Here is a 13,225-nt window from a genome sequence, read left to right as displayed (position 1 = left end):
ACTCTCCTTCACCCATCTTGTTATTTAGCCTCCTAGCATTGGCTTTAAAACGTGTCTCCTTTCAGCTGTCTGCCGTTACACGATGGAATGGAACGGACGCTTTTTTCTGTGACTGTTTCCGATCAGACCCAGCCTGTATTTGATCGTTTCCCATCCTCTCGTCCTAGATCCTCCCCTAAGGGATGTCTCTGCACCTCTCAGATGGTTTGAGGCAGGCAGCTCTTGACAGGGGTTCCTGCCCAAGCTCCAGACCCCTGCCCCACTGTCCCTCAGTGGGAACCCCAGCCCCCTCTGCTACCCTCCTCCCGGGCTGCCCAGCCCCCTAGCCACTGATGTCCCGCCCTCCGAGGCCCCGGCCCCTCTGCCCGCACCTGTGAGGGGCCCGACATTCCAGGCGATATTGTTGCACCAGCCTGTGGCCTGCACCCAGTGCACGGTGCCCGCATTGATCCACACCAGGTCCCCGGGGCGCTGGATGAATCGGTAAACGGGGATATTCGACTTGTACAGGTCCTCCAGGATGGGCCACCAGGAGCCCGTCAGGTAGTCCACGCCGTGCCTACCGGGGGGGGGGAAGGGGGGTCGGTGAGACTCAGAAGGGGAGGGGTCACCTATACAGCCCCACGGCTCCGCCCCCACAGCTGTAGCCCTGCCCCCATAGCCCCAGCACCCAGCGCAGAAGGTGCGGTCGGTCTCCCAGTAAGGCCCCGCCCCCATGGCCATGGCCCCGCTCCTGTGGCTCGGACCCTGCCCTCAAGGCCCTGGCCCCACCCCGACCTGTCACAGAAGGCGCTGATGGTCTCCCAGTAATGCTCGTGCACCGCGAACCACTCGCAGTCGCCTGGCCCGATGTTGATGTTCACGGAGCAGAAGTTGTTGTTCTCCTGGTGGCCTACGGGGGGGGAGCAACGCGCAATGTGAGGCAAGAGGGGGCGTTAAGGGGATGGACGGGGAGAGTTAAGGAGACGGAGAGGGGCCTTAAGGGGATGGAAGGGGAGAGTTAAGGGGATGGAGGGGGGCATTAACTTGTCAGCAATTTAAAGAAGTACGGGCTGGATGAACGCACTATAAGGTGGGTAGAAAGTTGGCTAGATTGTTGGGCTCAATGGGTAGGGATCAATGGCTCCATGTCTAGTTGGCAGCCGGTATCAAGTGGAGTGCCCCAAGGGTTGGTCCTGGGGACGGTTTTGTTCAGTATCTTCATAAATGATCTGGAGGATGGTGTGGATTGCACTCTCAGCAAATTTGCGGATGATACTAAATTGGGAGGAGTGGTAGATACGCTGGAGGGCAGGGATAGGATACAGAGGGACCTAGACAAATTGGAGGATTGGGCCAAAAGAAATCTGATGAGGTTCAATAAGGATAAGTGCAGAGTCCTGCCCTTAGGACGGGAGAACCCAATGCACAGCTACAGACTAGGGACCGAATGGCTAGGCAGCAGTTCTGCGGAAAAGGACCTAGGGGTGACAGTGGACGAGAAGCTGGATATGAGTCAGCAGTGTGCCCTTGTTGCCAAGAAGACCAATGGCATTTTGGGATGTATAAGTAGGGGCATAGCGAGCAGATCGAGGGACGTGATCGTCCCCCTCTATTCGACATTGGCGAGGCCTCATCCGGAGTACTGTGTCCAGTTTTGGGCCCCGCACTTCAAGAAGGATGTGGATAAATTGGAGAGAGTCCAGCGAAGGGCAACAAAAATGATTAGGGGACTGGAACACATGACTTATGAGGAGAGGCTGAGGGACCTGGGATTGTTTAGTCTGCAGAAGAGAAGAATGAGGGGGGATTTGATAGCTGCTTTCAACTACCTGAGAGGTGGTTCCAGAGAGGATGGTTCTAGACTATTCTCAGTGGTAGCAGATGACAGAACAAGGAGTAATGGTCTCAAGTTGCAGTGGGGGAGGTTTAGGTTGGATATTAGGAAAAACTTTTTCACTAGGAGGGTGGTGAAACACTGGAATGCGTTACCTAGGGAGGTGGTAGAATCTCCTTCCTCAGAAGTTTTTAAGGTCAGGCTTGACAAAGCCCTGGCTGGGATGATTTAATTGGGGATTGGTCCTGCTTTGAGCAGGGGGTTGCACTAGATACCTCCTGAGGTCCCTTCCAACCCTGATATTCTATGATTCAATGATTAAGGGGACGGAAGGGGAGAGTTAAGAGGATGGAGGGGGGAGTTAAGGGGATGGAGCGGTGACGGACCCCACCCCCACCTCCAGGACACTCCGACATGGCCCGGCCTCCGTCCCCTGCCCCCTGCTCACCCGGCGTCCGGCTGCCTGGCACTTTCATGTACAGCTGCACCGTGTTCATGCCCAGGATGGTATGACCCACGTGGCTCAGCATGTTGCCCGTCGAGGTGACCCGCATGAAGGCTGGTAGCTTCAGCAGCTCCTGCAGCTGTGGCTTCCACCTGGCGGTGAGTCGGGGGGGGGAGCGTCAGACGGCGTCCTCACCCCCCGCACTGAGTTCCCTCTCCCCATGGTTCCCCCCCTACCTGGCCTAGTCCTCCTCTCTTCCTCGGGGGCCACCCGTCAGAGGGGGGTGCTGCAAACCCACCCACCCCGTGCCCCCAAAAGGAGCCGGACAGGCGTGTGGGGGGGTCAGATCTTCCCCCTCCCTCCCTGCCCGGTTTGCCCCATGCCCCCCACCCTGCCCCCTCACCGCTTGGCGTCGGACAGGTCGATGTTGGTCCCGAATTTGATGATCTGGTGAGATTTCTGGTCCGCGTTGCTGCTGGGGAGAGAGAGGGTTTATGGGGGTGCGGGGTCCCCCAGCTCTCCCCTACCTCTCTTCCTCTGCTCAGGGATTGCCCCCCGAAGCCCCGTGTCCCTCCCACAACGAGCGTGGAGTGATCCCCACACAGAATGAGGTCACAACTGGCCCCAAATAATGGATCGTGTCCCCGCCACCCCCAGCTTCCCTGGAGCGCCCCAAAACTGGGGGTGAAGCCCCCACAGCTGCAATCCCCTCAAACGCCTGGCAAATGTTGGGTCACATCTCCCCACAGCCTCCCCCAAGCACAGGACCGCAGCCCCCCTTAAATATTAGAGTACTGTCATGGATGGTTATAAACTGTTCAGGAAGGACAGGCAGGGCAGAAAAGGTGGGGGAGTAGCCCTGTATGTAAGGGAGCAGTATGACTGCTCAGAGATCCGGTACGAAACTGTAGAAAAACCTGAGTGTCTCTGGATTAAGTTTAGAAGTGTGAGCAACAAGAGTGATGTAGTGGTGGGAGTCTGCTATAGACCACCGGACCAGGGGGATGAGGTGGATGAGGCTTTCTTCCGGCAGCTCACGGAAGCTACTAGATCGCACGCCCTGGTTCTCATGGGCGACTTTAATTTTCCTGATATCTGCTGGGAGAGCAATACAGCGGTGCATAGACAATCCAGGAAGTTTTTGGAAAGTGTAGGGGACAATTTCCTGGCGCAAGTGCTAGAGGAGCCAACTAGGGGGGGAGCTTTTCTTGACCTGCTGCTCACAAACCGGGTAGAATTAGTGGGGGAAGCAAAAGTGGATGGGAATCTGGGAGGCAGTGACCATGAGTTGGTTGAGTTCAGGATCCTGACGCAGGGAAGAAAGGTAAGCAGCAGGATACGGACCCTGGACTTCAGGAAAGCAGACTTCGACTCCCTCAGGGAACGGATGGCCAGGATCCCCTGGGGGACTAACTTGAAGGGGAAAGGAGTCCAGGAGAGCTGGCTGTATTTCAAGGAATCCCTGTTGAGGTTACAGGGACAAACCATCCCGATGAGTCGAAAGAATAGTAAATATGGCAGGCGACCAGCTTGGCTTAATGGTGAAATCCTAGCGGATCTTAAACATAAAAAAGCTTACAAGAAGTGGAAGGTTGGACATATGACCAGGGAAGAGTATAAAAATATTGCTCGGGCATGTAGGAATGAAATTAGGAGGGCCAAATCGCACCTGGAGCTGCAGCTAGCGAGAGAAGTCAAGAGTAACAAGAAGGGTTTCTTCAGGTATGTTGGCAACAAGAAGAAAGCCAAGGAAAGTGTGGGCCCCTTACTGAATGAGGGAGGCAACCTAGTGACAGAGGATGTGGAAAAAGCTAATGTACTCAATGCTTTTTTTGCCTCTGTTTTCACTAACAAGGTCAGCTCCCAGACTGCTGCGCTGGGCATCACAAAATGGGGAAGAGATGGCCAGCCCTCTGTGGAGATAGAGGTGGTTAGGGACTATTTAGAAAAGCTGGACGTGCACAAGTCCATGGGGCCGGACGAGTTGCATCCGAGAGTGCTGAAGGAATTGGCGGCTGTGGTTGCAGAGCCATTGGCCATTATCTTTGAAAACTGATGGCGAACCGGGAAAGTCCCAGATGACTGGAAAAAGGCTAATGTAGTGCCAATCTTTAAAAAAGGGAAGGAGGAGGATCCTGGGAACTACAGGCCAGTCAGCCTCACCTCAGTCCCTGGAAAAATCATGGAGCAGGTCCTCAAAGAATCAATCCTGAAGCACTTACATGAGAGGAAAGTGATCAGGAACAGCCAGCATGGATTCACCAAGGGAAGGTCATGCCTGACTAATCTAATCGCCTTTTATGATGAGATTACTGGTTCTGTGGATGAAGGGAAAGCAGTGGATGTATTGTTTCTTGACTTTAGCAAAGCTTTTGACACATCTCCCACAGTATTCTTGTCAGCAAGTTAAGGAAGTCTGGGCTGGATGAATGCACTATAAGGTGGATAGAAAGTTGGCTAGATTGTCGGGCTCAACGGGTAGTGATCAATGGCTCCATGTCTAGATGGCAGCCGGTATCAAGTGGAGTGCCCCAAGGGTCGGTCCTGGGGACGGTTTTGTTCAATATCTTCATAAATGATCTGGAGGATGGGGTGGATTGCACCCTCAGCAAATTTGCGGATGATACTAAAGTGGGAGGAGTGGTAGATACGCTGGAGGGGAGGGATAGGATACAGAGGGACCTAGACAAATTGGAGGATTGGGCCAAAAGAAATCGGATGAGGTTCAACAAGGATAATTGCAGGGTCCTGCACTTAGGACGGAAGAACCCAATGCACCGCTACAGACTAGGGACCGAATGGCTCAGCAGCAGTTCTGCGGAAAAGGACCTAGGGGTGACTGTGGACGAGAAGCTGGATATGAGTCAGCAGTGTGCCCTTGTTGCCAAGAAGGCCAATGGCATTTTGGGATGTATAAGTAGGGGCATAGCGAGCAGATCGAGGGACGTGATCGTTCCCCTCTATTCGACATTGGTGAGGCCTCATCCGGAGTACTGTGTCCAGTTTTGGGCCCCACACTACAAGAAGGATGTGGATAAATTGGAGAGAGTCCAGCGAAGGGCAACAAAAATGATTAGGGGCCTGGAACACATGAGTTATGAGGAGAGGCTGAGGGAGCTGGGATTGTTTAGCCTGCAGAAGAGAAGAATGAGGGGGGATTTGATAGCTGCTTTCAACTACCTGAAAGGGGGTTCCAAAGAGGATGGCTCTAGACTGTTCTCAGTGGTGGAAGAGGACAGAACGAGGAGTAATGGTCTCAAGTTGCAGTGGGGGAGGTTTAGGTTGGATATTAGGAAAAACTTTTTCACTAAGAGGGTGGTGAAACACTGGAATGCGTTACCTAGGGAGGTGGTGGAATCTCCTTCCTTAGAGGTTTTTAAGGTCAGGCTTGACAAAGCCCTGGCTGGGATGATTTAACTGGGAATTGGTCCTGCTTCGAGCAGGGGGTTGGACTAGATGACCTTCTGGGGTCCCTTCCAACCCTGATATTCTATGATTCTATGATTGGGGGTCACAGCACCCCCACCCTGACAATACTGGGGTCATAACCCCCGCAATATTGGGGTTGCAGTCCCCCGCAGTCCCCCCAACACTGGCCCACCTCCCGGCCAGATGATAAAGGAGCAGGCAGGGGAGGGTGTGCAGGGGGGCACCCCATTTCCCTCCCCCCCGCATGCTTCCATCGTACCTGGGGGGCGTCTCCGTGGTGCTGTCTGGTTCGTCCGCATCCTCCTCGTCGCTTTCTTTCTCCTCCTGCCCCAGAGAGAGTGCGTCAAACCGGGGTTCCCCCACGCAGCCCCCCCGTTGGCACAAACCGAACCCCCCCCTCACGCAGCCCCTGTCAGCACAAACTGGGGCCCCCTCCCCTGCAGCCCCCCGCTGGCACAAACCGGACCCCCCCCGCAGCCCCCTGTCTGCACAGACCGGACCCCCCTCCCCCCGCAACCCCCCTTCAGCACAAACTGGACCCCCCTGCGGCCCCCATCTGCACAAACCAGACCCCCCCTCCCCACGCAGACCACAGTCAGCACAAACCAGGCCCCTCCCCATGCAGACCCCCATCAGCACAAACAGGGGCTCTGCCATGGGCACCCCCCTGGAGATGGGGCTTCACCCAGACCTGCCGAGTGCCCCCAGAGGGCTACGGCCCCCCAGATGCGTCCCTGGAGGGATACGGCCCCCGCAGATGCATCCCCGGAGGGATACGGCCCCCCCTGGACGTGCCGAGCGCCCCTGGAGGGATACGCCCCCCCCCGACGCGTCCCCGCTCGGGGTCCGGGCCCCCCATTCCCTGCACTGACCTGCAGCGACTCCTGGAAAGAGGAGGCCTGGTACTGGGCGTACTTGGCGATCGTGGTGTGCGAGCGGCTGCTTTCGCACGGCCACACCTGGCGGGTGCCCGACAGGTCCCAGTTCTCGTCCGACGGCTGCTGCACCTGGGTGCGGACCTCCACGGCGTGCTCCCCACTGGCCTCCACCAGCGTCTTCGTGCTAAACAGGCCCAGGTCTGGGCGGGGGGAGACACGGCCGTGGGAGAGAGTCACGGGCCGGGCCCCCAGAGTCCCCATCCACATCGGTCGCGGGGCCCCGGCTCCCCAGAGCCCCCCGCCCGCATCGGCCGCGGGAGAGTCACGGGCCGGGCCCCCAGCCCCCCAGAGTCCCCATCCACATCGGTCGCGGGGCCCCGGCTCCCCAGAGCCCCCCGCCCGCATCGGCCGCGGGAGAGTCACGGGCCGGGCCCCCAGCCCCCCAGAGCCCCCCGCCCGCATCGGCCGCGGGAGAGAGTCACGGGCCGGGCCCCGGCCTCCCTGCACTCCCCTCCCCATAGCTCCCCCCTGCACCCCCCGGCCAGGCACTCACTGAGGCGCAGGGAGCCGGCCAGCCCCCGGATGACCGTGATGGGGTTCTTGGGGTCGGTGCAGAACTGCAGCAGGACGGGCGAAAAGGCGTCGCGTTTGCTCTCCAGCTGCCGGGGGAAGAGAGAATGAGAATAGCAAACGTCTGGTATCCCCCCCACTCTCCCCAGGTTCCTCCGGTATCCTCCCCCGCCCCTCTCTCCGGGTCCCTCTGGTATCCCCATCCCCACCAGTAACCCCATCCCCCCTGGCCCTGACCCCCGGACCCCTTCGGTATCCCCGTCTGCTCCCAGCCCCCTCCGGTATCCCCAGCCCCCAGGCCTCTCCGGTATCCCCGTCCGTCCCCAGTCCAGACCCCCAAATCAGATCCCTGGGCTGCCCAGCCTGGGCGCACCCCCGGCGGCGTCACTCACGTAGATGCTGGGCGTGGGGGGGTTGACTTTGTCCCGCGGCAGCTTCTCCTCGGCGTTGATGAGGGGTTTGACGGACTGGGCGGCCGACAGATACGACTCCTTGAACTTCCCCTTCACCTTGGCGTGCCTGGGGGGACAACGGAGCCCGTTGGGGGCGGGGCACGTCCTGGGGCTGGGGGGTTATGGGACCGGGGGCGTCCCAGGGGCTGGGGCGGGAGGGCTATGGGACAGAAGGCATCCCAGGGGCTGGGGTGCAGGGCTATGGGGCAGAAAGTGTCCCAGGGGCTGGGGTGGGGGAGTTATGGGGCAGGGGGCATCCCTGGGCCTGGAGTGGGTGGGCTATGGGGCAGAGAGCATCCCAGGGGCTGGGGCGGGGGGGGGGTGGGGGTTATGGGGCAGGGGGCATCCCAGGAGCTGGGGTGGGTGGGCTATGGGGCAGAGAGTGTCCCAGGGGCTGGAGTGTGGGGTTATGGGGCAGTGGGAGTCCCGGGCCGGGGTCCGAGGATCACCGCAGTGAAGGGGGTGTAGTGAGCCCCACTGGCCACTAGGAGTCTCCCTTGCCCATCACTGAACCCCACTCTGTCCCCAGGCTGTTGGGGTGCAGGGCCCAGGGCGCCCCCACCCGTTACGGCACGCGGCTGGCACCACGGGGCCCGGGAGACATGTGGAGGTGTCGGGTCCATGAGGGGGGTGGGTTTGAGTGGGGCTCTGGGCGTGCCAAGAGGGGGTACATGAGAGCGTTGGGGGGGGGCTGGAGTTCAGGGGTGGGGGCAGGAGGTAGACGGGGCACCACCGGGAGGGATCTGGGGGTGCTGGAGGAGGTGTGGGTGGGGGGGAATTGGGTGCTCTGGCAGAGGGGAATTTGGGGTGACCAGGCAGGAAGAGCAGGGGTGCCAGCAGGGAGTACTGGGAGGCCTCACAGGCAGGGGGCCGGTGGGCGGATATGGGGGCGCTGATGGGGGGATGGGGGGGCTGCATGGGCGGAGGGGGAGACGGGGGGGCTGGTGAGCGGATATGGGGGCGCTGGCGGGGTGATGGAGGGGGCTGCACGGGCGGGGAGGAGCCGGGGGGCCCGTGGGCAGATACGGGGGCGCTGGCGGGGCGACGGGGGGGGCCTCACGGGCGGGGGGAGCCGGGGGTGGATCCAGGGGTGCTGTCGGGGGGATGGGGGGGGCCGCAGAGGCGGGGGGGAGCCGGGGGCGGATCCGGGGGCGCTGTCGGGGGGATGGGGGGGCCGCAGAGGCGGGGGGGAGCCGGGGGCGGATCCGGGGGCGCTGTCGGGGGGATGGGGGGGCCGCAGAGGCGGGGGGAGCCGGGGGGCGGATACGGGGGCGCTGTCGGGGGGATGGGGGGGGCCGCAGAGGCGGGGGGAGCCGGGGGGCGGATACGGGGGCGCTGGCGGGGCGATGGGGGGCCGCACGGGCGGGGGGGAGCCGGGGGCGGATCCGGGGGCGCTGGCGGGGCGATGGGGGGCCGCACGGGCAGAGGGGAGCGGGGGGGGCTGGCGGAGCTGTGGCGGGGGTGGGGGGCACTCACTTGCTGGCCCGCACCACCTCGGCGGCGCTGTGGCTGATGGTGACCTCGGCCAGCGGGAGGCGCCGCTCCTCCACCTCGGAGGCGATGAAGGTCTCCTTGTCCCCGCTCTCCACCTTGATGAGCCGGATCTTGAGCTCCTTGGGGGGCCCCTCGGTGAAGGAGCGCAGCTTGAGCAGGTCGGCCGGGCACACGCCGGCGGGGCCGGGGCCCTCCTCCCTCCGGGCGGGCGGGCGGCGCTCGGGCTGTGGGGCGGCCGGCGGGGGCGGCTTCCCGGCTTTGCCGGCCTCGCCCTGGGCGCCGTTCTCCCGCGCCTGGCAGTCGGTGCGCTGGGGGTCCAGGTTGCCCAGCACCTGCCGGTTCTTCTCCTTGGGGGCTTTGCCCTCCCGCCGGTGGCGCCGCCCGTCCTTGCCCGCCCGCCGGTGCCGGCGGTGCTCCTTCTCCGGCCGGCGGGGCGGCGTGGCCGGCGGGGTGGGCGGCCGGGGGGCCGGGCTGGGCTCCCGCCCCGCCCGTTCCACCAGCGTCTCGCAGGCCCGGCTGATCTCTTCCAGCACCTCCGACTCCGTCTTGGGGGGCCGGGGCTCTGGCGAGGCCCCCGCCGGCTCCTCGCCCCGGCCTGCCCCAGCCCAGGCCTGGCTTGAGGTAGAAAACGGCGAGGAAGGAGCCGGCGGCGGTGCCGGGGGGGCGGGGGGCTTCTTCGCCCCGGCGGGGGGCTTGGCCCGGTAGGCGTGTTTCTGCCCCTCCAGCACGCTGGCCAGCGACCGCAGCAAACTGGCCGTGCTGGGCGGCGGGCACTTCCCGGCCTCCTCCCGCTTGCCGAAGGGGTACAGCCGGGGCGGCTCCGGCTTGGGGTACTCGAACGGGGGGGCCGGCGGCGGCTTTGGTCTGGCCAGGGGGGGCGGGCCGGGCAGGAGCGGGGCGGGCGGGGGCGGGAAGCTGGGGGGGGCCCCGGCCTCCCGCTCCTCCTCCTCCCGCCGGATCGACTCGTCCAGCATCTTCATGATGTTGGCCAACCCGTCGGGCAGGATCTTGGAGAATTCGGGGGGCTCCTCAAACTGGTCCTCCAGGGGGGGCCCGGGGAAGTCGAAGAGGCGCCGGGCCGTCCCGGTGGGGGTTTCCGGGGGGGGGCCTGGCTCTGGAGGCAGTGTCTTTGGGTAGGAGGCCCTGGGCGGTGGGGGCGGAGGGCTCGGCTGGGGCCTGAAGTTTCCTGAGGTATTTGGGGGGCTGGGGGAGGCCTTGGGGACCCCCTCCCCGCCCTCCGGTGGCCGGGCTTCGCGGGGGGGCGTCTCCAGCCAGAACTCGGGGAGGCCGGGGGGCTCCTGCTTGGCAAAGGCGCAGCGGTAGGTGGGAGGGGGCGGGGAGGGGGTGGGAGGGGGCGGGGGGCTGGGCTCACCCTCCCCCGGGGTGCCCCGCCCCCCTACTCCCCTGGCTGCTGGTGGTGGAATCCTGGAAGCCCCCCCGGGTCCCGGCCGAGTCGCAGGGACCCAGCTGGGGCTCCCCCCCGCACCCGAACAGGATCTCGTCCAGGGGGTCCCCGCCGGCCGCGCCCTCCCCCTGGTCCCGGACGCCTGGGCCCTTCAGCCAGGGCAGGGGCGGGGGAGGGCCCGGCTCGGGGGGCCCCCGGCTGGCGGAGGAGGGGGGCGGGGGAGCGCAGGGCCGGCTGGAGGAGGGGGGGGGGGCGGGGCCGGGGGGCGGGCGCTCCACGCTCTCCGGGGCCGGGCTGGACGGTGCCGGTGCCGGGGTTTGGTAACGGTCAGGAGCCTGCGGGGGGGGGGACAGAGAGACGGCAGCCAATCAGGTGCAGCCTGGGCTGGGGCAAAGCAGCCCCCCCCCAGACACCAGGACCACCCTCCAGACCCCCCAAGCTGCAGCAGCTCCCCCTGCCCCCCCAGACACCGGGACCCTAGCCAGAATCCCCCCCCACCCCAGGCCAGACCAGTCCTCTCTGCCCCATCCCAGTCCCCCCCAGCATCCACTCACCAAGCTGGGGCCCGGCTCCCCCCGCGGGGTCTTGCTGGTGGGGGGGGCCGGCCGGGGGGGGGGCCGCGGGGCGTAAGGCACGCAGGTGACGCTGGCTGGTGAGGTGCTGGGGTCCGGCCGCCCCCGGGGAACTCGGCTGGCTTTAAGGTCACTTCCAGTGGGGCGGGCCTGGCAGCCATGGCTCTCTCCGGAGGGGCGGGGGCCGGGGGGCAGGCGGTGGGGGGCGGGTGCGAGCCGTAGGCGGGAGACGGGTACGGGAAGGGGTGGGCGACCGAATTCCTCGGCTCCTGTGGGAGGGAAGAGAGACAGTTAGAGAGAGACGGGGGCTGGCTCCGGATGGGGCACGGGGCCTGTCCCCTCTGGGGGGCGCCGGCTCCCCTCCGGCCCCAGGGCAGGGACTGGCTGGCTCAGGGGGGGCGGGAATGGGGGAGGGGACCAGGTGGCTGGGGGGGTTGGGGGAGGCACCAGCTGGCGCTGGGGGGAGGGCGGAGGGGGAGAGGACTGGCTGGCTAGGGGAGGGTGTGAGATGGGGAGGGGACCAGGTGGAGAGGGGAAGGACCGGCTGGCTTGGGTGGGGAGGGTGGAGGGGGGGACTGGCTGGCTCGGGGAGGGGGGAGAGGACTGGCTCGCTAGGGGAGGCGGGGGGCGGGCGAGGACCGGGGTTGAGAGGGCAGTGAGTCTGAGGCCCCCCTCCCCGGAGGCTGCCCCCTTCTGGCTTAGGGGCCCGGGAGGGCGAGCTGGCTGGGGGGAGGCCGCGGGGGGGGGGGGGCTGCGGGGGGTTACCTGTCTCTCCGGCGCCACCACGTTCTTGCGCTCGGGCCCCCACGTGTCGCCGTGGAGGGGGTTCCACAGCCCGGCCTTGGGCAGCTGGAAGTGGGGGGCCCCTGGGGGGTGCTGTCCGGCCCCGTTCCCGCTCTGCTTGGGGGGGAAAGGGGGGGTGAGCGGGGACGGGCTCTGCCCTGGGCAGCTCAGCGGAGACCCCCGCACCTCGGGGATCCCCCCACCCCCACCCCCCCCAGGCCTGCCCCCCAGCTACCTGCTCGGGGCTGGCGCTCCTCCTCCTCTTCATGGGGCTGGGCAGCTCCTCGCTGTGCCCGGGGTGGGGCGGGCGTGGGGCGGGGGGGATGGGCTGCACCACGGGGGGCTCCATGGGGGGCGCCAGCCGCTTCAGCTGGGGGCTGCGCTTGGCTGAGAAATTCCGCTTCTGGGGTGGGGGCGGGAGAAGATATGGGGTGAGAATGACACCCTTGAACCAACCCCAGCTCCCCCCAACAGTCACCACCTCACCCCCCTCCCGCAGGGCCCCCAGGGGCTCCCCTTCCCCGCCAGTCCCCCCCCCGCAGGACCCCCTCCCCCGAGGGCTCCCCTCCCTGCCAGTCCCCCCCCGCAGGACCCCCTCCCCCAGGGGCTCCCCTCCCCGCCAGTCCCCCCCGCAGGACCCCCTCCCCCAGGGGCTCCCCTCCCGCAGTCCCCCCCCGCAGGTCCCCCCGCCCCAGGGGGCACCCCCCCAGCTGCTCACCTCGTGGTGCAGAGGTTCCACACCTGCTGCAGGGGGGGCAGGGCCTTGCTCCGGTGATGGGACGAGCCCGAGTGGAAATTCCACAGCTGAGCCTGGCGGGGGGGGGGCGGGAGAGACGTGGGTCGGGGGGGGGGAGGGAGCCCGACAGAACTCACCCCCACCCACAACCCCACCAGAACAAACGATATCCGGTATCCCCCCCCATCCGTCCAATGGGCCGGTCCAGCCCAGAACCCCCTCCCCCATCCGTCCAATGGGCTGGTCCAGCCCAGAACCCCCCTCCCCCATCTGTCCAATGGGCCGGGCCAGCCCAGAACCCCCCTCCCCCGCAATCAGGCCAACGGCCCGCCCGGCCCAGAACCCCCCTCCCCCGCAATCAGGCCAACGGGCCGCCCGGCCCAGAGCCCCCTCCCCCGCAATCAGGCCAACGGGCCCGCCCGGCCAAGAGCCCCCCTCCCCCGCAATCAGGCCAACGGGCCCGCCCGGCCCAGAACCCTCCTCCCCCGCAATCAGGCCAACGGGCCCGCCCGGCCCAGAACCCCCCTCCCCCGCAATCAGGCCAACGGGCCCGCCCGGCCCAGAACCCCCCTCCCCCGCAATCAGGCCAACGGGCCCGCCCGGCCCAGAGCCCCCCTCCCCCGCAATCAGGCCAACGGGCCCGCC

General features: G+C 65.3%; 1 protein-coding gene across 1 annotated transcript in view; it reads right to left on the bottom strand.

The window, feature by feature from the left end:
* Positions 1–13,225, bottom strand: part of KDM6B (lysine demethylase 6B) — a 56,590-nt gene that overhangs the window by 13,535 nt on the left and 29,830 nt on the right. The window contains 16 exon segments of the mRNA XM_084616179.1: positions 372–559; positions 778–892; positions 2,265–2,413; positions 2,665–2,733; positions 5,950–6,014; positions 6,563–6,768; positions 7,122–7,227; positions 7,531–7,657; positions 9,067–10,422; positions 10,457–10,824; positions 11,044–11,267; positions 11,270–11,330; positions 11,827–11,958; positions 12,080–12,247; positions 12,563–12,576; positions 12,579–12,654. Coding sequence (XP_084472305.1) covers positions 372–559; positions 778–892; positions 2,265–2,413; positions 2,665–2,733; positions 5,950–6,014; positions 6,563–6,768; positions 7,122–7,227; positions 7,531–7,657; positions 9,067–10,422; positions 10,457–10,824; positions 11,044–11,267; positions 11,270–11,330; positions 11,827–11,958; positions 12,080–12,247; positions 12,563–12,576; positions 12,579–12,654 — 3,424 coding nt within the window.

The sequence above is a fragment of the Lepidochelys olivacea genome (assembly GCF_965140295.1).
Source record: "Lepidochelys olivacea isolate rLepOli2 genome assembly, chromosome: 28".
NCBI lineage: Eukaryota > Metazoa > Chordata > Testudines > Cheloniidae > Lepidochelys > Lepidochelys olivacea.
This window is presented reverse-complemented; position numbering and strand designations above follow the sequence as displayed.